This window comes from Saccoglossus kowalevskii, chromosome 13 (assembly GCF_978046115.1).
Source record: "Saccoglossus kowalevskii chromosome 13, keSacKowa6.1, whole genome shotgun sequence".
NCBI classification, from domain to species: Eukaryota; Metazoa; Hemichordata; class Enteropneusta; family Harrimaniidae; genus Saccoglossus; species Saccoglossus kowalevskii.
The window spans coordinates 31,544,093-31,567,167 of record NC_140653.1 but is presented as its reverse complement, the minus strand read 5'-3'; the positions used below and the strand labels follow the sequence as shown (position 1 = coordinate 31,567,167).

At 38.4% G+C, this 23,075-nt stretch overlaps 1 protein-coding gene and 1 non-coding gene across 2 annotated transcripts in view; both read right to left on the bottom strand.

The window, feature by feature from the left end:
- Positions 1-2,053: 2,053 nt before the first annotated feature.
- Positions 2,054-23,075, bottom strand: part of LOC100367654 (cartilage oligomeric matrix protein-like) — a 38,608-nt gene continuing 17,586 nt past the window's right edge. Inside the window, exons 6-24 of the mRNA XM_085507404.1 lie at positions 14,397-14,476; positions 13,362-13,416; positions 13,048-13,193; positions 12,272-12,412; positions 12,075-12,149; positions 11,814-11,966; positions 11,496-11,600; positions 10,798-10,905; positions 10,484-10,643; positions 10,148-10,266; positions 9,924-9,976; positions 9,357-9,442; positions 8,683-8,778; positions 8,253-8,431; positions 5,578-5,823; positions 4,497-4,571; positions 4,247-4,344; positions 3,071-3,210; positions 2,054-2,620 (exon numbers count right to left, since the gene is read on the bottom strand). Coding sequence (XP_085363530.1) covers positions 2,589-2,620; positions 3,071-3,210; positions 4,247-4,344; positions 4,497-4,571; positions 5,578-5,823; positions 8,253-8,431; positions 8,683-8,778; positions 9,357-9,442; positions 9,924-9,976; positions 10,148-10,266; positions 10,484-10,643; positions 10,798-10,905; positions 11,496-11,600; positions 11,814-11,966; positions 12,075-12,149; positions 12,272-12,412; positions 13,048-13,193; positions 13,362-13,416; positions 14,397-14,476 — 2,147 coding nt within the window. The 3' untranslated portion in view covers positions 2,054-2,588. The remainder of the gene's footprint in view (positions 2,621-3,070; positions 3,211-4,246; positions 4,345-4,496; positions 4,572-5,577; positions 5,824-8,252; positions 8,432-8,682; positions 8,779-9,356; positions 9,443-9,923; positions 9,977-10,147; positions 10,267-10,483; positions 10,644-10,797; positions 10,906-11,495; positions 11,601-11,813; positions 11,967-12,074; positions 12,150-12,271; positions 12,413-13,047; positions 13,194-13,361; positions 13,417-14,396; positions 14,477-23,075) is intronic.
- On the bottom strand, positions 6,360-6,431 carry TRNAE-CUC (transfer RNA glutamic acid (anticodon CUC)). Its single transcript has one exon. It is a non-coding gene; the product is annotated as a tRNA-Glu (tRNA).

The following is a 23,075-nucleotide window of genomic DNA, read 5'->3' as shown; positions in this document are numbered from 1 at the left end:
CCTTCTCATAATATTCCATCCACTCATATTGCCAAACCCTTCTCATAATAATATTCCCATCCACTCATATTGTCCTATCCTTCTCATAATATTCCATCCACTCATATTGTCCTATCCTTCTCATAATATTCCATCCACTCATATTGCCCTATCCTTCTCATAATATTCCATCCACTCATATTGTCCTATCCTTCTGATAATATTCCATCCACTCATATTGCCCTATCCTTCTCATAATATTCCATCCACTCATATTGCCAAACCCTTCTCATAATAATATTCCCATCCACTCATATTGCCCTATCCTTCTCATAATATTCCCATCCACTCATATTGCCTTATCCTTCTCATAATATTCCCATCCACTCATATTGCCCTATCCTTCTCATAATATTCCCATCCACTCATATTGCCCTATCCTTCTCATAATATTCCCATCCACTCATATTGCCCTATCCTTCTCATAATATTCCCATCCACTCATATTGCCCTATCTTTCTCATAATATTCCCATCCACTCATATTGCCAAACTCTTCTCATAATATTCCCATCCACTCATATTGCCCTATTCTTCTCATAATATTCCATCCACTCATATTACCCTATCTTTCTCATAATATCCCATCCACTCATATTGCCCAATCCTTCTCATAATAATAATCCCATCCACTCATATTGCCCAATCCTTCTCATAATATTCCCATCCACTCATATTGTCCTATCCTTCTCATAATATTCCCATCCACTCATATTGCCCAATCCTTCTCATAATATTCCCATCCACTCATATTGTCCAATCCTTCTCATAATATTCCCATCCACTCATATTGCCCTATCCTTCTCATAATATTCCCATCCACTCATATTGCCCTATCCTTCTCATAATATTCCCATCCACAAATATTGCCCAATCCTTCTCATAATATTCCCATCCACTCATATTGCCAAACCCTTCTCATAATAATATTCCATCCACTCATATTGCCCTATCCTTCTCATAATATTCCCATGCACTCATATTGCCCAATCCTTCTCATAATATTCCCATCCACTCATATTGCCCTATCCTTCTCATAATATTCGCATCCACTCATATTGCCCTATCCTTCTCATAATATTCCCATCCACTCATATTGCCCGATCTTTCTCATAATATTCCATCCACTCATATTGCCCTATCCTTCTCATAATATTCCCATCCACTCATATTGCCCTATCCTTCTCATAATATTCCCATCCACTCATATTGCCCTGGCCTTCTCATAATATTTCCATCCACTCATATTGCCCTATCTTTCTCATAATATTCCATCCACTCATATTGCCCTATCCTTCTCAGAATATTCCCATCCACTCATATTGCCAAACCCTTCTCATAATATTCCCATCCACTCATATTGCCCTATCCTTCTCATAATATTCCCTCCACTCATATTGCCCTATCTTTCTCATAATATTCCATCCACTCATATTGCCCTATCTTTCTCATAATATTCCATCCACTCATATTGTCCTATCCTTCTCATAATATTCCATCCACTCATATTGTCCTATCCTTCTCATAATAGTTCCATCCACTCATATTGCCAAACCCTTCTCATAATATTCCCATCCACTCATATTGCCCTATCCTTCTCAAAATATTCCATCCACTCATATTGCCCTATCTTTCTATAATATTCCATCCACTCATATTGCCCTATCTTTCTCATAATATTCCATCCACTCATATTGCCCTATCCTTCTCATAATATTCCATCCACTCATATTGCCAAACCCTTCTCATAATAATATTCCCATCCACTCATATTGCCCTATCCTTCTCATAATATTCCCATCCACTCATATTGCCATATCCTTCTCATAATATTCCATCCACTCATATTGCCAAACCCTTCTCATAATAATATTCCCATCCACTCATATTGCCCTATCCTTCTCATAATATTCCCATCCACTCATATTGCCCAATCCTTCTCATAATATTCCATCCACTCATTTTTCCCAATGCATGTCAGTTGTGTGGCTGTATTCAATATAGATACGCTAACGTTTAGATTGTCATATATTCTTTACTATTCTAACCATTACAGTTTTCCTGTCGGACTACTCGACAATAAAATACAAAATAATAAACAGCATGGCAACGACCAGCATGGCAACGACCAGCATGGCAACGACCAGCATGGCAACGACCGTACAATGCAACTCACTCACAATTTGTTATCACTTCTTGCATTGTATTTTTACTGATTTATTGCATGTAATCCACTCCCTGCAGCTGACGAGGTTGAAGCAACAAAGGAAGGTTGTTTTAATGCCAAATAATTCTAAAAAGTATGAATTATATTTATAGAAGTATTTATATAAGTATGTTGAATTCGAAATAAACATGTAAAATGAAAAGTACATGACAAAGTGGAAAGTTTACTAATGTTATTAAAATTATCATTTAGTTGACCACGTGTACATTGACTTTACACATACGTCAACATATATGGCACGTATACGCCGGTACGATTCCTTGTCGACGTCACATTCCATCAGACATTGATTACATCTACAATCGGAGTACAACTTAACACTGTTACAATATTTGAACATCATCTGGGATCGCCTCTGAAAAAGAAAAACATATAAATTAAAAATTAGAAATAGCCTTAATCAAATATATTTACTGAATTATGCCAAAGATTGCCCACTATTCTCCTACAACAAGGAATGAACTTACAAGCGCCGCCGAAAATTTGGGATGTAAAGTAGTATGTTTTGCGGGTGGGGGCGTACATAAAAGTGTCTGATCGATGTATAACACATCAAAATATTGGCGTGTCACAAACTGTTAGCTGACAACCAAGAGGAGATAATCAAATTTAATTCCAAACCCGGAACCGTACACCCCTCATATACCCATTGCCCCTCCGCATGATCGCATCGAGCACCTCCGGACCCCACCATTCACATCTACATTTCACAATGCCATTGACACGGCCGTTGTGACGTAATTGTTGCATAATACATACTCATGTAAACAAATCGATTCAACTGGTCATGAAAGTGAATGGTTACCGTTGCATTTGTATGACATCCGAGACCAAATGACGCCCTCTTGCGAGAAGCAAAATGCACCCAGACGACCTCCTCGCATGGTAGTGTCAATGATATTACGAGAATCAGCTACCAAAACAGCGCCCTCATACAGCTTGATTCTGTAATTATAAAAACAATATTAAAAACATTACTTTGTGATCTACATGTGAGTTTATTTTTCACACTGCAATGTATGTTTAATATTGTGTATTAAGACTTTAGTGGCCTTACATGATATAGCGCCCTCACAGCCATAGGTGACAGGTTGACATATCTTATGTTTATTAATGTGTGCATGTCGTCTGTGCATGCGTTTTTCAGGCTATACTTTTGTATTTTTCACACTGTAAGTTACGCTACCCACTGTAAGTCATGTCACCCACTGTAAGTTACGTTACCCGCCGTAACTTACACACAGTAATTCAAGTTACCCGCTATTAATTATGTAGTCACTGGCAGATATGTTACCCACTGTAAGTTACCTTACCAAATGTAATCTATGTTACGGTAAAATACTTTATTTTCCCTATTTTCGCTGAGGAGGGTGATTCTATGAAAATAAAATCCAGCGAATATACCCTTTCCACACAACTCATCAAACGTCAGTGAAAATAACTCCATACAAAACACCAAAAACTCTTTAGAGTGAAAATTAATTCCAGCTAAAATAAAGTATTTTACAGCACCCATACGCTGTAATTCATGCTATTCACTGTCAGTAATTAAATTTGTATTCAAATTCTAAAGTCAGTGACCAAAGAAAGACTACTAGTATTATCGCCAACGTAATAATATGGGAAGAAGAATGCCACTAAAGTCGCTAAACATATATATATTCTCTTTACACATCTTTGATGCAATTTGTGTTTTCACTTTTAAACCTTTCTGTGAGCGTCTTTGGCGTTTCATGATCAGAATAAGTTGGATTGACCCAGAAAATGCATGCAAAAAAAAACAACGTTCGCATCGCATGATTTCAATGTTATTTTCACTGCATGCTCTACCCTTATAAGCTACCTTTATATGCATCTATGATGTCATTATACGTTAAATGCGATGATACCACCATAGATTCTCTTCGACTATCAATGCCAATTAAGTTTTTGCTACAGAAGTCCCGAAATAACACCATATGTTGGAGATCATAATTTATACCTTATGAGCCCTATTGCCGGTCTATGAATGACATTCCAACGATATGCTACCTTGTCCTTCCAGCCTTCGTTTCGAGGGTCAGTCCACAGCAATGTTACCTGCAAATAGCAAATAGGTACAGTTTTAATATTCCAACTGACTAAGTGCAGTCTCATAATCGGCCTTCACCACGAAAATAGCTAATTGCGCTATAAATAGCTAGCTTATTAATGTAGAAACGAAAAACTGACAATGTTCTTTATTTACATACCTGTCCTTCGGTGTCTCCTGTATTCCAGAGTGAATTTCGGAGAGTTTCGCCGGGGCCAGTTACTGATTTTACTGCCTTATAAGGAAAAGAACAGAACTACGTTTTAATCTTGAGCAGCCTTTATTGCCACACCACTAAGCTGTCACACTATAACACTTAGATGTCATACTATAACACTGGGGTGTCACATTATAACACTGAGCAGTCACACTACAACATTTAGGTGTCACACTACACCACTGAACAGTCACACTACAACATTTAGTTGTCACATTATAACACTGAGGTGTCACACTATAACACTTAGGTGTATCACTACACCACTGAGCAGTCACACTACAACATTTAGGTGTCACATTATAATACTGATGTGTCACACTACACCACTGAGCTTTCACACTACAATATTTAGGCGTCACACTATAACACTGAGGTGTCACTACACCACTGAGCTATCACACTACAACACCTAGGTGTCACACTATAACACCGAGCTGTCACACTACACCACTTAGGTGTCACACTATAACACTGAGGTGTCATGCTATACCACTGCGCTTTCACACTACAACACTTAGGTGTCACACTATAACACTGAGGTGTCATGCTATACAACTGAGCTTTCACACTACAACACTTAGGTGTCACACTATAACACTTAGGTGTCACACTGCATCACTGAGCTTTCACACTACAATATTTAGGTGTCACATTATAACACCGAGCTGTCGCACTACACAACTGAGCTGTCACGCTACAACACTTAGGTGTCACACTATAACACTGAGGTGTCACACTGCACCACTGAGCTTTCAAACTACAACATTAAGGTGTCACACTATGACACTGATGTGTCAAACTACACCACTGAGCTTTCAGACCACAGCACTTAGGTGTCACACTATAACACTTAGGTGTCCCACTATAACACTAAGGTGTCACACTACACCACTGAGCTGTCACACTACACCACTGAGCACTACACTTGAAAGAACACTATACAATTCGCTGAATTCACTAGCGAATTATCCCATCTCGCATACACGGGAAATAAGAACAAAACAGTGCCTTTCACATCTACCTTCAAATGTATACCAGGCTCAGCCACAGAACGGAATGGAGTAGACTTCCAATACGTCTGCTCCTTTTGCTTCCACATGACCACATAGAAGCTCTTGTTGTCTTGGTAACCAAATACAAACCCAGCATAATCATCATCAGTGACTGAATTGACGAAAAATGTGCCATCATAATCGACGCCACCAAAACCAGGATAGGCAATCAGAATTCCGGGGTCACTGTTCACAGTCTCTATAATCTCTCTACCCTGAAATGTATAAGTATCATATGTAAATATAAGGATTTTATGTTCTCTGTTCAAATATAAATAAACACGAAAAAGATAATTACAATTTCAACTAAACTCGTTACAATTATTTATTATCGCATTCATCGGTTTATGGCAGAGTTTTGTCTAACATGACAGTTTTAAACGTGCAGGTAGTCTATGACGCGAATACACTCGACATGTACAGCGTAATTTGAATAAATTACACGTCACCATGACAGCTGCTAAATATTACAGGGTACTCACAACCTAAAAATCTAAATCAGACTTTTATGATAGCGATTCGACTTTGCCAGCAAATCTTACGAGTACGTGTAGTCCGTTCAGTCATAGGTCTTCGATCGGCGTATAGGCAAAATTGCGCCCTCACCGTCGGAAATATATGCCGATCCGAATTTATTGCATTTGATGCAAAGACAAATATTGTCTTTAGTTGATCGGAAAAAACGCTCAAAATAATTCATACGTGAGTTAAGATTTGAGAAAATAAATAAGGTAAAGAAAATAAAATTATGTTCCCACACCGGGAATTGAACCCGGGCCTTGGCGGTGAGAGCGCCAAATCCTAACCACTAGACCATATGGGAAGTCATACTGAATGAGCGAATTTTTACATTCAAATTTATTTAATTAACACCTAGAGTTCCGAGGTAGCTCAAAATGATTGAATATCAGTATGACTCCGCTTGGAGAAGCCGATCCAGAGAAGTGTTGTGTCGTCACAAGGCGTTCTTGTGCCATTCCAGGATAGACCTTAGACAGAGATAATATATGTTCCAGTCACCCAATCATTTGCTCATGTTGTCTCATGCGACAGTCAATTTCCGAAAAACGAAAGCAGACTACTAGTATTTCAAACAAATCAGTCGTCAGTTCAGTGTCGATATTGTGTCATAGTTTCAAATCCCATAATGTACCTATGATTGTACACTTTGCTTTAATCAGATGTTGAAAACAACAAGATTTCACGAAAGGTCCTCGAGTCAAATATCGTGTTCACTTCTATTTTTCTTCACGTAATAACATATGTGAACGCGTTATGTCGGGCGTTAAAGGGGTACACAAACAGATGTGAAAACGCGATCGCACGATCTCCGTAAAAAAATCAACCACACACGGCTTATTTTATTACCCATAAATGAAAATTCCAACAATACTAAAAAAAAGTTTGGTGTCACCAGCCAATTTGAGGGGATCATGATGATTGTATTTTACTGAGTGAATGGCGACCTTTTATAAGTATTATAAAGTTATGAAGACATTACGCCATTTCTTAAAAACAGTTGACTAGTGACGTAGGTTGCAACATTACATATCGTGACTGATGGCGTGCTTTTTGTTAGCTTGAACTATTTTAAAAATCTGAGTTTTAAAAAATGACAACAAAGTGCTATTTTGCTTTTAAAAGTTTGGGTCAATTTTTATAACATTTTCAAAAACAACCATATGTGTTAGTTGTGACTCGGAGACACTTGCTCTCAGGCTGATTGCTCTGATATACACACGGACGTGGAGCGGTATTTTGATCGCATACACATGTCACACGGCTATGAATATATTTTAATACCACACAATCGTTTATCATACATACAAAGCAAGTTTTACGAAAAAAAAAAATTACGAGATCTTTTTTGAAAGAAATTGATTCTCTGGACGCGGGCAAAGTTTGCTTTGTAATGCAAAAAGATTGTGGATATACGACGATCATTAATGGCAAAGAATCTTCAAAATCATCGTTGTTTAATTTCGAGATATTCTGACTTAATCACTGACATCTACGGCGCGTAGTTTTTCATTTGTAAGTTTTTTTTTCAGATTTATTTTGTCGTTGCTCCTGTATATATTATTTTGATTTTGGGGAAAAGGCTATGCAATTCTGTTTTTTATCATTCTGTATGATAGAATATTTTTGCAACACTTGGCGCGCCGTAGACATCGCCCATCTGTGAAATTCTAGGATGACATTTTCCATGATAGATGTAATTGTTCATCTCGTGTCTGCAGCATTGTTTTTTGGTCTGATGTGTTGGACGGCGTGAATTTTATTTTATTTTTACTATATATTTTTATTATTTTGTAATTGTTTTATTGTTACATACGTCTTATTTTGTATTACTAGTACTTTAACTATCGCCACATATGGTCCTTGTAGCCTTTCGCGATTACCAAAACAAATAAATAATAAATTAAAATAAAAGAAAGTAAAAGATAGTGCATGATAAGAATAAATAACTAGAATTAAAAACATATTTAAAAAATAAAGCCCAAACTAGGATCTGATTTGGTTATAATTGGATTGATTGACATCCGTCTTTAAAAAAATGTTATCGGCCCATAAAATATATATAAATAAAATAAATAAATGCCTGAGAACAGCGTTAACATGCTCTTATTTACAAACAAATTACCTGATCATAAATAACCCACTTGGGATCACTCTGGGCATCGCCTTCAGGGTCCAAGATAACGGACTGAAAGGCCCGGAAATCTGTATGAATAATTCTGGGATCTTCTGGGCATGCGTCACGATCGTCATTAACGCCATCGTTGTCAAAGTCTAATTCACACACGTCCCCTCTTCCGTTACCTGTACAACATAAAAAATAGTACTCATTGGCTTAATATTTCAAGAAGAACAAGGAGCACGTAACTATAATTGTTTTATTGAACATCTCGGTCCTCCACAAAGGAATAAATAATATTCAAGCAAGGCATCTAAATTTGACATTCCAATAATGTTTCGTGTTCTCAATGTTCTCAAGATTTAATGTATTATCGATTCTCCCTGTCAAGGGCCAATCACACAAGATAAACTCGATAAATGAGTCACGTGATTACCGTTCGAATCTACTTGGTGTCTGTTTGGTATCAGACGACAGTTGTCTTCATCATCCGTTATACCATCATTGTCATCATCGTTGTCACATGCATCTCCTATGGAACACAACGTAACATATTTAATCACACGAACTTCACAATTTTCCCATATATTGGATAATTTTTAAAATCAAACAATATATGTTTAATATACTGGTCACTATTTTGTATTGGCCAACACAAAAGTAGTGACTTAAATACTATTGCCATTATACTGACTATATGTGTTTCCTGACAGCTGTATACCGGCAGATTTGGGCGTTCATCATGTCGCATATGTATGCAGTTCAACACTGTGTGTTCCCCGTTTCTCGTGAGATCAGTGAAGATGTGCGCATTGAATTATTTTAACCTTTAAAAAGTTGAATAATGCTAATGTTTATCTGAAATGGTAAATATATTACCGTCTTCAAATATATACACGTTTTTTAATTGCAAGTAATAATCTGTGTATATGCAAATGAGATGAAAAGAGATACAATATTTTGACGTAAACACACGAATTACGACGGATGTATATTTTGCTGACGATCGTTTGAGAATTTGATACATATGGTAGAATATCGTCACGTGATATCGACGGAAGTATGAAAAAAATAAAGAAGAGCAAACGGTGTTACTGATGATTTATTTACCCAGCCCGTCACTGTCTGTATCCAGTTGTGATGTGTTTGGTATGTCAGGGCAGTTGTCCAAGTCATCTTGTACTCCGTCTACGTCCCTGCGGAAACAACATACCAAATAAATATTAATAACAAAACTAACACGAAGACTGAAATGACGATGGTCATCGCATGGCGCCGCGTTCGGCGTGGGTCGCATTGTGTCGTTTATTTACACAACTTTCGAATGCAATTTGGTTTCTTCTAACTTGGGGATTAAAATTAGGGACCGCTCTGGCACCCGTTATTTATGCCTCAAATGTGAGCAAGTTAGACTGGCCCAGCTGTGGTGATTTGTTTTCAGTTAAATGATAATAATAATAAAAAAAAAATTGCGAAAGGTGGGGCCAACGCGAAACCACCACGGTTACAGAGGATTTCGCGTTAACACCTCCATTTCGCTATTTTTTTTTTATTTAATTTTAAATTTAAAAATAAATAAATCGCCCAGACTATGCCAGTCTATGGGCAAGTCTAAGGCTTACTCTCCAATGTGAAACCACCTAATGAGTGGAAAGAGAAAGACATGAGTGTTCTCACCTGTCTTTATCAGTGTCACACGCGTCGCCAACAAGATCGTCGTCAGAGTCTATCTGAAATCAAAATACACACTTATTATTATATTTTCTCACATATAATCAAATTGTAACCACGTGTCCAGTAGAACATTAATCGCAACAACGGTATAATAATAAAAGTATTGTAATGTGAATAGACGCCCTCTGGTGCCAGCGTCCAGCAAAGTAACTTCGATTGTTTAATACCTGGTCACTGTTGTATGTTTTCGGACAATTGTCACATTCGTCTCCTACGCCATCACCATCAAAATCATCTTGATCCCAGTTTGGGGTTATCGGGCAGTTATCATTGACATTCAAAATACCTATAAAACAGAACACATAGTGTTAGTAATATATACACAATAATATGTTAGTAAATATGTATGATGCAACACTGGTATCGAACAAAACCAACAACAATGTTGATAATTTATCTAATTAACCGAGCCACAATCACAAAGTGACGATTGACGAATTTATATTACCCCCCCCCAAAAAAAAGAACGTCCCAATCATATTGCATGCGGATTTAATTCTTACCGTCGTTGTCCTTATCATCATCACATTCATCACCCATCCCATCATTGTCTGAATCTAACTGTAACGGATTGGGAACATCCGGGCAATTATCACATGCATTACCAATAACATCTGTATCATCTTCTGCCTGGTCTGCATTATTCACCAACGGACAGTTATCCTAGAGATAACAGATGGACGGCGAATATTAGAAATAGGAAAACATTGTCCACGTTGAGAGAAGCTGAACGGCAATCATGTACGATGTAGGTTCCATGCGATGTTTACGACGCGTGTTTTTGTTTACACGAAATTCGAATAAAATATCTACATACCGGCCTATTGAGTACGCCATCGCCATCAGCGTCTTCATCGCATATGTTACCAATGCCATCATGATCGGCGTCTTCCTGTCCGCTGTTAGGAATCCATGGACAATTATCCTGCGGATAGAGCACATAGTTTCCAGATTAAATTCGTAAATTCGTTTGAGTATTTACGCTGATACATGGAAGTACGCGCAATAATTTCTCGAATAACTCCTGAAAAATGGCAACAAATTTATTGATATATTTAGCCAAAATGTTTGCCAAACAGAATGTGTTGACAACATCGTATACATTGTATCTTTGTGTTAGAACTATTTTGCATATTTAGTGTGGTAAAAGGTCAGGTATTTTCACGTATATCACGACTCCCCTAATATTCTAACAAGGTATAAATTTAGTGAGTTTCAAGTGGGTCCTACAATTGGCAAACCATGAATGGATCACCCAAGTCGTCCCACTGCATGTTTGTGTTTTTTCCAATTTTCAATACACATTTGTAAAATCTGTGACGTTTGAGAAAATGTTATTTGAAAAAAAAAGATACGATGAACCCTCCAACACTAATATGAGAAATCAAGTCTAATTTATAGACAGGATTGGAAGGATTTGGCCAAACTTCTTCTCGAAAGTTCACGATACCAGATAATTCTTAATATCAACACCGTTTTCAATATCGTATTTTATTTCATAAATTTCACACTTACAGCTTTACAGTTGTCGTCAGCACACTGTAATCCTACATCCGGGTACCCGTCGATATCGGAATCACGTGCACACATATAACCATTGCCAGCCCAGCCAACTTCACACTATTGTAAATTAAGTGAAACATAAATTAATTCATAAATACATGTATGATTAGAAACGAATATTGTATTCAATTTCGGGAAAATATCTGGTTTGATTTAAGCCAACCACAACGTTTGCATCATGATCTCAGAAACAATGTTGACATAAACTAAGATTTGTTATTATTTTCTCAATATTTTAAAACACTGTAAAAATGAAAATATTAAACGTACCACACATGCATATCGCCCTCTACTACGAAGAATACACTGCGCATTGATATCACAGGGACTCGGACTTCCGTCAGGACATATTTGGATTGGTAGACATCCTGCAGACTGATTACCCATATATCCACCCCTACACTGACCGCAGAAAAACGATCCCTGACAAGAAAAAGAAAAGAAAATGTATTATAAAAATAATAACAACTAAGTAACTATGTAAGTATACAAATGAATAAAATAATTTAAAAATATATATATGAAACTCACAATGGTATTTATACATTCCGAGTTGACCACGCACCCACCATTGTCAGTGATACATTCGTCGATGTCCCTACATTCCTATAAATAAATAAATAAATGAATAAATGAATAAATGAATAAATAAATAAATAAATAAATAAATAAATAAATAAATAAATAAATAAATATCACTGTACTCGCTGTGATTCGTGGTATCTAACCTGATGAAGGCGATCTGCATCTTCTAATCCAATACCAGCAATTGGTGGACCGGTATACCCTAGTGGACACTCCGAACAACGGAAGCCTGGATCGAGGTTGATACAGCGGGCTTTGAAGTAACAGGGTGCTGATCTCTCACACTATGGAGGCAATATTACGCATGTGGATATATTAGTCGACAGGCGATTCACAATTTTCATACGACAATTTAAGCATCTATATATATCTAAACATATATGTACGTTAAATACACAAGTTCACACATATATTTCCTCACTCAGTAATTACATAGGACAACATGTTATTTACCTCATTAATATCTTCACATATTTCCTCACTCAGTAATTATATAAGACAACTTGTTATTTACCTCATTGATATCTTCACATATTTCCTTACTCATTAATTATATAGGACAACATGTTATTTACCTCATTAATATCTTCACATATTTCCTTACTCATTAATTATATAGGACAACATGTTATTTACCTCATTAATATCTTCACATATTTCATTACTCATTAATTATATAGGACAACATGTTATTTACCTCATTAATATCTTCACATAATTCCTCACTCATTAATTGGGCTAATCTGCACTGGCTCGGAAGGTTGTAAATGATTAGCTAGTTTGAATTTGCATAACAATACTGACAATGAACGTGCATTCAACGCCACAAGTTTTTTTTGTTTTTTTAGCCAATCAGAATTCATCTTCCGAGCCAGTGCAGATCAGCCGCATTAATTATATAAGACAACATGTTATTTACCTCATTGATATCTTCACATATTTCTCCATCTCCTGACAGACCTATTGGGCACGATCCACAGATATATCCTTGTTCATGGTCAGTGCAATGAACACCTGGGTAACAGGGTATGTCACTGCATGTTTTAAACTTCAATGATTGGTAACCTACAACAACCAATCCAAAACGAGTAACTCAGTGAATTGAAACGTTTGCTGAGAATTATTTATTGTCGCATTTTTGTTGCAAAGTATGTTCACGAACTAATATAACATGGTTAATCGGTTATTTAAATTACATACACGAATACCCAAATGCAGAGTAACATCACGTACCGTTACACATATGGCAACTTGCCAATTCCTGACGTAGCAGCTGGGTTTCTTGTGCCTGAACAAATAATTCGCCATTACATTATATTTATAATATTACTGGTAATCATAAAATCACAGGAGGCACTGACGCCTGTTACTAATTAAATTAAGTGTCATATAATGTGAAATACAAAAATACATATTGAAGTACTAAAACAATCAATTCACAAACTTCAAATCCTGGCTGGTTGGCCATTGAATAGAAGGACTGAATTTATGACCTTCCATGTTAAGTGCTATAATATATGTACATAATTGTCATAATGTATTACTTAAAGTGGGAGGGTCGCCACCTGCGCACGCGTGGGAATTGAGTCCCAAGCGACGATAACAACACACGCTAAAAACGCAAAGGCTCATGAGTAGACGCTTGTTTGTAAACAATAACACGCTATGGCCATCTGACGTATGCTCAGGTGACGACTCCCCCCGCTTTAAAATGTTACAGTTGTCATTTTGTTATTTTGCACGAAGTGATACGATATCTATGCCCCAGTATTGACTCGTTGAATTTAATCAGTTGTGTGTTTAATATTTCGTTGAGCATCATGGGTAATTATTATAATCCAAAACTGTAAAAAAATTCGTTTTACTATAGCAATAAATTGTGTCCATCCTTTTTACATGCATAACGTGTGTATCTCCACTATGTGACGTAATCCATGATAGATCAAAAATGCATATCACATAGTTTGACGTCTGAACTTGTTTTTTCATTGTACGCACTACCTACTCGCTTGCGGTAATTACTCGTGTCTGCTGACGTCAACAATATTACAATATCACTTGGTATAAATTACCACTATCAGAATTAGAGGCTTTTTGTGACGTCATAAATGTAATGCACCCCCTTGGCAACAACAACAATGAATCCCCCACAACGTTATATCGCATTTTGTTTTGTCTACCACATTATCTTGTCTTAGAACTCTTTCTTCATACAATATGACGCCGTGGGAGATTTATTATTGTCTAATTTAAATATATAAGACTTGCCTGTGAACGAGTGACGGACTGCAAAGCCTTTATCTCTGAAGTTAATTTCGTCAGTGCTTGAAGTAGGAGTGTTGTAGAATCTGCAACATCAAATAAGATAACTGTTGGCAAACCAGGATACACACCGGCAGGAGCAGGATGAGCGAAATAGCAAAATAGTTTAGCATCTGAGCCCTGTTTATAGCGAAACGCTGAGACCTATGCACATTGTGTATAGCGAAATGGTGGGGCTTCTGTGTATTGTGTATATATGTATAGGAGTCAATGGGTTACACACGTAAGCTTGTGACTCAGAAACACTTCATATACTCACCTTCTGTTGTTACTGGTGACGTCATCATACATACAATAGATTGAAAGAAAAAAAAGGTTAATATGTTAATATATATTATTTGCTACATGTGACGAGTGAATCGCAACGGTGGTCAGGGATTAAGCAACATGTGTATTCTATTTAATTTTGTAATAAATGTAAATTTATTTTCATAGTGTTTTTTGGTAATAAATGGATGTTCAACCCCAACTTTACACTGTGTTTTGGATATCACGAGTATAGGATAGTTTCGTACCGTTCCGTGATCTATGTTTGGATAGATGTCGTATAGTACCGTGTATACTGACATAGAAATGGATAGATGTCGTATAGTACCGTGTATACTGACATAGAAATGGATAGATGTCGTATAGTACCGTGTATACTGACATAGAAATGGATAGATGTCGTATAGTACCGTGTATACTGACATAGGGATGGACAGATGTCGTATAGTACCGTGTATACTGACATAGAAATGGATAGATGTCGTATAGTACCGTGTATACTGACATAGAAATGGATCGATGTCGTATAGTACCGTGTATACTGACATAGAAATGGATAGATGTCGTATAGTACCGTGTATACTGACATAGGGATGGATAGAAGTCGTATAGTACCGTGTATACTGACATAGGGATGGATAGATGTCGTATAGTACCGTGTATACTGACATAGAAATGGATAGATGTCGTATAGTACCGTGTATACTGACATAGAAATGGATAGATGTCGTATAGTACCGTGTATACTGACATAGGGATGGATAGATGTCGTATAGTACCGTGTATACTGACATAGAAATGGATAGATGTCGTATAGTACCGTGTATACTGACATAGAAATGGATCGATGTCGTATAGTACCGTGTATACTGACATAGAAATGGATAGATGTCGTATAGTACCGTGTATACTGACATAGGGATGGATAGAAGTCGTATAGTACCGTGTATACTGACATAGGGATGGATAGATGTCGTATAGTACCGTGTATACTGACATAGAAATGGATAGATGTCGTATAGTACCGTGTATACTGACATAGAAATGGATAGATGTCGTATAGTACCGTGTATACTGACATAGGGATGGATAGATGTCGTATAGTACCGTGTATACTGACATAGAAATGGATAGATGTCGTATAGTACCGTGTATACTGACATAGAAATGGATAGATGTCGTATAGTACCGTGTATACTGACATAGGGATGGATAGATGTCGTATAGTACCGTGTATACTGACATAGGGATGGATCGATGTCGTATAGTACCGTGTATACTGACATAGAAATGAATAGATGTCGTATAGTACCGTGTATACTGACATAGAAATGGATAGATGTCGTATAGTACCGTGTATACTGACATAGGGATGGATAGATGTCGTATAGTACCGTGTATACTGACATAGGGATGGATCGATGTCGTATAGTACCGTGTATACTGACATAGAAATGAATAGATGTCGTATAGTACCGTGTATACTGACATAGAAATGGATCGATGTCGTATAGTACCGTGTATACTGACATAGAAATGGATAGATGTCGTATAGTACCGTGTATACTGACATAGGGATGGATAGATGTCGTATAGTACCGTGTATACTGACATAGAAATGGATAGATGTCGTATAGTACCGTGTATACTGACATAGAAATGGATAGATGTCGTATAGTACCGTGTATACTGACATAGAAATGGATAGATGTCGTATAGTACCGTGTATACTGACATAGGGATGGATAGATGTCGTATAGTACCGTGTATACTGACATAGAAATGGATCGATGTCGTATAGTACCGTGTATACTGACATAGGGATGGATCGATGTCGTATAGTACTGTGTATACTGACATAGGGATGGATAGATGTCATACCGTCCCGTGTATACTGACATAGAAATGGATCGATGTCGTATAGTACCGTGTATACCGACATAGGGATGGATAGATGTCGTATAGTACCGTGTATACTGACATAGGGATGGATAGATGTCGTACCGTACCGTGTATACTGACATAGAAATGGATCGATGTCGTATAGTACCGTGTATACTGACATAGGGATGGATAGATGTCGTATAGTACCGTGTATACTGACATAGGGATGGATCGATGTCGTATAGTACCGTGTATACTGACATAGGGATGGATAGATGTCGTACCGTACCGTGTATACTGACATAGAAATGGATCGATGTTGTATAGTACCGTGTATACTGACATAGGGATGGATAGATGTCGTATAGTACCGTGTATACTGACATAGAAATGGATAGATGTCGTATAGTACCGTGTATACTGACATAGGGATGGATAGATGTCGTATAGTACCGTGTGTACTGACATAGAAATGGATAGATGTCGTATAGTACCGTGTATACTGACATAGGGATGGATCGATGTCGTATAGTACCGTGTATACTGACATAGGGATGGATCGATGTCGTATAGTACCGTGTATACTGACATAGGGATGGATAGATGTCGTATAGTACCGTGTATACTGACATAGGGATGGATAGATGTCGTATAGTACCGTGTATACTGACATAGGGATGGATAGATGTCGTACCGTACCGTGTATACTGACATAGGGATGGATAGATGTCGTACTGTACCGTGTATACTGGCATAGAAATGGATCGATGTCGTATAGTACCGTGTATACTGACATAGGTATGGATCGATGTCGTATAGTACCGTGTATACTGACATAGGGATGGATCGATGTCGTATAGTACCGTGTATACTGACATAGGGATGGATAGATGTCGTACCGTACCATGTATACTGACATAGAAATGGATAGATGTCGTATCGTACCGTGTATACTGACATAGGGATGGATAGATGTCGTATGGTACCGTGTATACTGACATAGGGATGGATAGATGTCGTATAGTACCGTGTATACTGACATAGGGATGGATCGATGTCGTATAGTACCGTGTATACTGACATAGGGATGGATCGATGTCGTATAGTACCGTGTATACTGACATAGGGATGGATAGATGTCGTACCGTACCGTGTATACTGACATAGAAATGGATCGATGTCGTATAGTACTGTGTATACTGACATAGGTATGGATCGATGTCGTATAGTACCGTGTATACTGACATAGGGATGGATCGATGTCGTACCGTACCGTGTATACTGACATAGAAATGGATCGATGTCGTATAGTACCGTGTATACCGACTTAGGGATGGATAGATGTCGTATAGTATCATGTATACTGACATAGGTATGGATCGATGTCGTATAGTACCGTGTATACTGACATAGGGATGGATCGATGTCGTACCGTACTGTGTATACTGACATAGAAATGGATCGATGTCGTATAGTACCGTGTATACCGACTTAGGGATGGATAGATGTCGTATAGTACCGTGTATACTGACATAGGGATGGATAGATGTCGTACCGTACCGTGTATACTGACATAGAAATGGATCGATGTCGTATAGTACTGTGTATACTGACATAGGGATGGATAGATGTCGTATAGTACCGTGTATACTGACATAGGGATGGATCGATGTCATATAGTACCGTGTATACTGACATAGGGATGGATAGATGTCGTACCGTACCGTGTATACTGACATAGAAATGGATCGATGTCGTATAGTACCGTGTATACTGACATAGGGATGGATAGATGTCGTATAGTACCGTGTATACTGACATAGAAATGGATAGATGTCGTATAGTACCGTGTATACTGACATAGGGATGGATAGATGTCGTATAGTACCATGTATACTGACATAGGGATGGATCGATGTCGTATAGTACTGTGTATACTGACATAGGGATGGATAGATGTCGTACCGTACCGTGTATACTGACATAGAAATGGATCGATGTCGTATAGTACCGTGTATACTGACATAGGGATGGATAGATGTCGTATAGTACCGTGTATACTGACATAGAAATGGATAGATGTCATATAGTACCGTGTATACTGACATAGGGATGGATAGATGTCGTATAGTACCGTGTATACTGACATAGAAATGGATAGATGTCGTATAGTACCGTGTATACTGACATAGGGATGGATCGATGTTGTATAGTACCGTGTATACTGACATAGGGATGGATCGATGTCGTATAGTACCGTGTATACTGACATAGGGATGGATAGATGTCGTACCGTACCATGTATACTGACATAGAAATGGATAGATGTCGTACCGTACCGTGTATACTGACATAGGGATGGATAGATGTCGTATGGTACCGTGTTTACTGACATAGGGATGGATAGATGTCGTATAGTACCGTGTATCCTGACATAGGGATGGATCGATGTCGTATAGTACCGTGTATACTGACATAGGGATGGATCGATGTCGTATAGTACCGTGTATACTGACATAGGGATGGATAGATGTCGTACCGTACCGTGTATACTGGCATAGAAATGGATCGATGTCGTATAGTACTGTGTATACTGACATAGGTATGGATCGATGTCGTATAGTACCGTGTATACTGACATAGGGATGGATCGATGTCGTACCGTACCGTGTATACTGACATAGGGATGGATCGATGTCGTACCGTACCGTGTATACTGACATAGGGATGGATAGATGTCGTATAGTACCGTGTATACTGACATAGGGATAGATAGATGTCGTATAGTACCGTGTATACTGACATAGAAATGGATAGATGTCGTATAGTACCGTGTATACTGACATAGGGATGGATAGATGTCGTATAGTACCGTGTATACTGACATAGGGATGGATAGATGTCGTATAGTACCGTGTATACTGACATAGGGATGGATAGATGTCGTATAGTACCGTGTATACTGACATAGGGATGGATAGATGTCGTATAGTACCGTGTATACTGACATAGAAATGGATAGATGTCGTATAGTACCGTGTATACTGACATAGGGATGGATAGATGTCGTACCGTACCGTGTATACTGACATAGAAATGGATAGATGTCGTACCGTACCATGTATACTGACATAGGGATGGATAGATGTCGTATGGTACCGTGTATACTGACATAGGGAGGGATAGATGTCGTATAGTACCGTGTATACTGACATAGGGATGGATAGATGTCGTACCGTACCGTGTATACTGACATAGAAATGGATAGATGTCGTACTGTACCGTGTATACTGACATAGGGATGGATCGATGTCGTATAGTACCGTGTATACTGACATAGGGATGGATAGATGTCGTATGGTACCGTGTATACTGACATAGAAATGGATAGATGTCGTACCGTACCGTGTATACTGACATAGGGATGGATAGATGTCGTATGGTACCGTGTATACTGACATAGGGATGGATAGATGTCGTATAGTACCGTGTATACTGACATAGAAATGGATAGATGTCGTACCGTACCGTGTATACTGACATAGGGATGGATAGATGTCGTATAGTACCGTGTATACTGACATAGGGATGGATAGATGTCGTATAGTACCGTGTATACTGACATAGGGATGGATAGATGTCGTACCGTACCGTGTATACTGACATAGGGATGGATCGATGTCGTATAGTACCGTGTATACTGACATAGGGATGGATCGATGTCGTATAGTATCGTGTATACTGACATAGAGATGGATAGATGTCGTATAGTACCGTGTATACTGACATAGGGATGGATAGATGTCGTATAGTACCGTGTATACTGACATAGGGATGGATAGATGTCGTACCATATCGTGTATACTGACATAGGGATGGATCGATGTCGTATAGTACCGTGTATACTGACATAGGGATGGATAGATGTCGTATAGTACCGTGTATACTGACATAGGGATAGATAGATGTCGTACCGTACCGTGTATACTGACATAGGGATGGATCGATGTCGTATAGTACCGTGTATACTGACATAGGGATGGATCGATGTCGTATAGTACCGTGTATACTGACATAGGTATGGATCGATGTCGTATAGTACCGTGTATACTGACATAGGGATGGATCGATGTCGTACCGTACCGTGTATACTGACATAGAAATGGATCGATGTCGTATAGTATCGTGTATACCGACTTAGGGATGGATAGATGTCGTATAGTACCATGTATACTGACATAGGTATGGATCGATGTCGTATAGTACCGTGTATACTGACATAGGGATGGATCGATGTCGTACCGTACCGTGTATACTGACATAGAAATGGATCGATGTCGTATAGTACCGTGTATACCGACTTAGGGATGGATAGATGTCGTATAGTACCGTGTATACTGACATAGGGATGGATAGATGTCGTACCGTACCGTGTATACTGACATAGAAATGGATCGATGTCGTATAGTACCGTGTATACTGACATAGGGATGGATAGATGTCGTATAGTACCGTGTATACTGACATAGGGATGGATCGATGTCGCATAGTACCGTGTATACTGACATAGGGATGGATAGATGTCGTACCGTACCGTGTATACTGACATAGAAATGGATCGATGTCGTATAGTACCGTGTATACTGACATAGGGATGGATAGATGTCGTATAGTACCGTGTATACTGACATAGAAATGGATAGATGTCGTATAGTACTGTATATACTGACATAGGGATGGATAGATGTCGTATAGTACCGTGTATACTGACATAGGGATGGATCGATGTCGTATAGTACTGTATATACTGACATAGGGATGGATAGATGTCGTATAGTACCGTGTATACTGACATAGGGATGGATCGATGTCGTATAGTACCGTGTATACTGACATAGGGATGGATAGATGTCGTACCATATCGTGTATACTGACATAGGGATGGATCGATGTCGTATAGTACCGTGTATACTGACATAGGGATGGATAGATGTCGTATAGTACCGTGTATACTGACATAGGGATAGATAGATGTCGTACCGTACCGTGTATACTGACATAGGGATGGATCGATGTCGTATAGTACCGTGTATACTGACATAGGGATGGATCGATGTCGTATAGTACCGTGTATACTGACATAGGTATGGATCGATGTCGTATAGTACCGTGTATACTGACATAGGGATGGATCGATGTCGTACCGTACCGTGTATACTGACATAGAAATGGATCGATGTCGTATAGTATCGTGTATACCGACTTAGGGATGGATAGATGTCGTATAGTACCATGTATACTGACATAGGTATGGATCGATGTCGTATAGTACCGTGTATACTGACATAGGGATGGATCGATGTCGTACCGTACCGTGTATACTGACATAGAAATGGATCGATGTCGTATAGTACCGTGTATACCGACTTAGGGATGGATAGATGTCGTATAGTACCGTGTATACTGACATAGGGATGGATAGATGTCGTACCGTACCGTGTATACTGACATAGAAATGGATCGATGTCGTATAGTACCGTGTATACTGACATAGGGATGGATAGATGTCGTATAGTACCGTGTATACTGACATAGGGATGGATCGATGTCGCATAGTACCGTGTATACTGACATAGGGATGGATAGATGTCGTACCGTACCGTGTATACTGACATAGAAATGGATCGATGTCGTATAGTACCGTGTATACTGACATAGGGATGGATAGATGTCGTATAGTACCGTGTATACTGACATAGAAATGGATAGATGTCGTATAGTACTGTATATACTGACATAGGGATGGATAGATGTCGTATAGTACCGTGTATACTGACATAGGGATGGATCGATGTCGTATAGTACCGTGTATACTGACATAGGGATGGATAGATGTCGTACCGTACCGTGTATACTGACATAGAAATGGATCGATGTCGTATAGTACCGTGTATACTGACATAGAAATGGATAGATGTCGTATAGTGCCGTGTATACTGACATAGGGATGGATAGATGTCGTATAGTACCGTGTATACTGACATAGAAATGGATAGATGTCGTATAGTACCGTGTATACTGACATAGGGATGGATCGATGTCGTATAGTACCGTGTATACTGACATAGGGATGGATCGATGTCGTATAGTACCGTGTATACTGACATAGGGATGGATAGATGTCATATAGTACCGTGTATACTGACATAGGGATGGATAGATGTCGTATAGTACCGTGTATACTGACATAGGGATGGATAGATGTCATATAGTACCGTGTATACTGACATAGGGATGGATAGATGTCGTATAGTACCGTGTATACTGACATAGGGATGGATAGATGTCGTATAGTACCGTGTATACTGACATAGGGATGGATAGATGTCGTACCGTACCGTGTATACTGACATAGAAATGGATCGATGTCGTATAGTACCGTGTATACTGACATAGAAATGGATAGATGTCGTA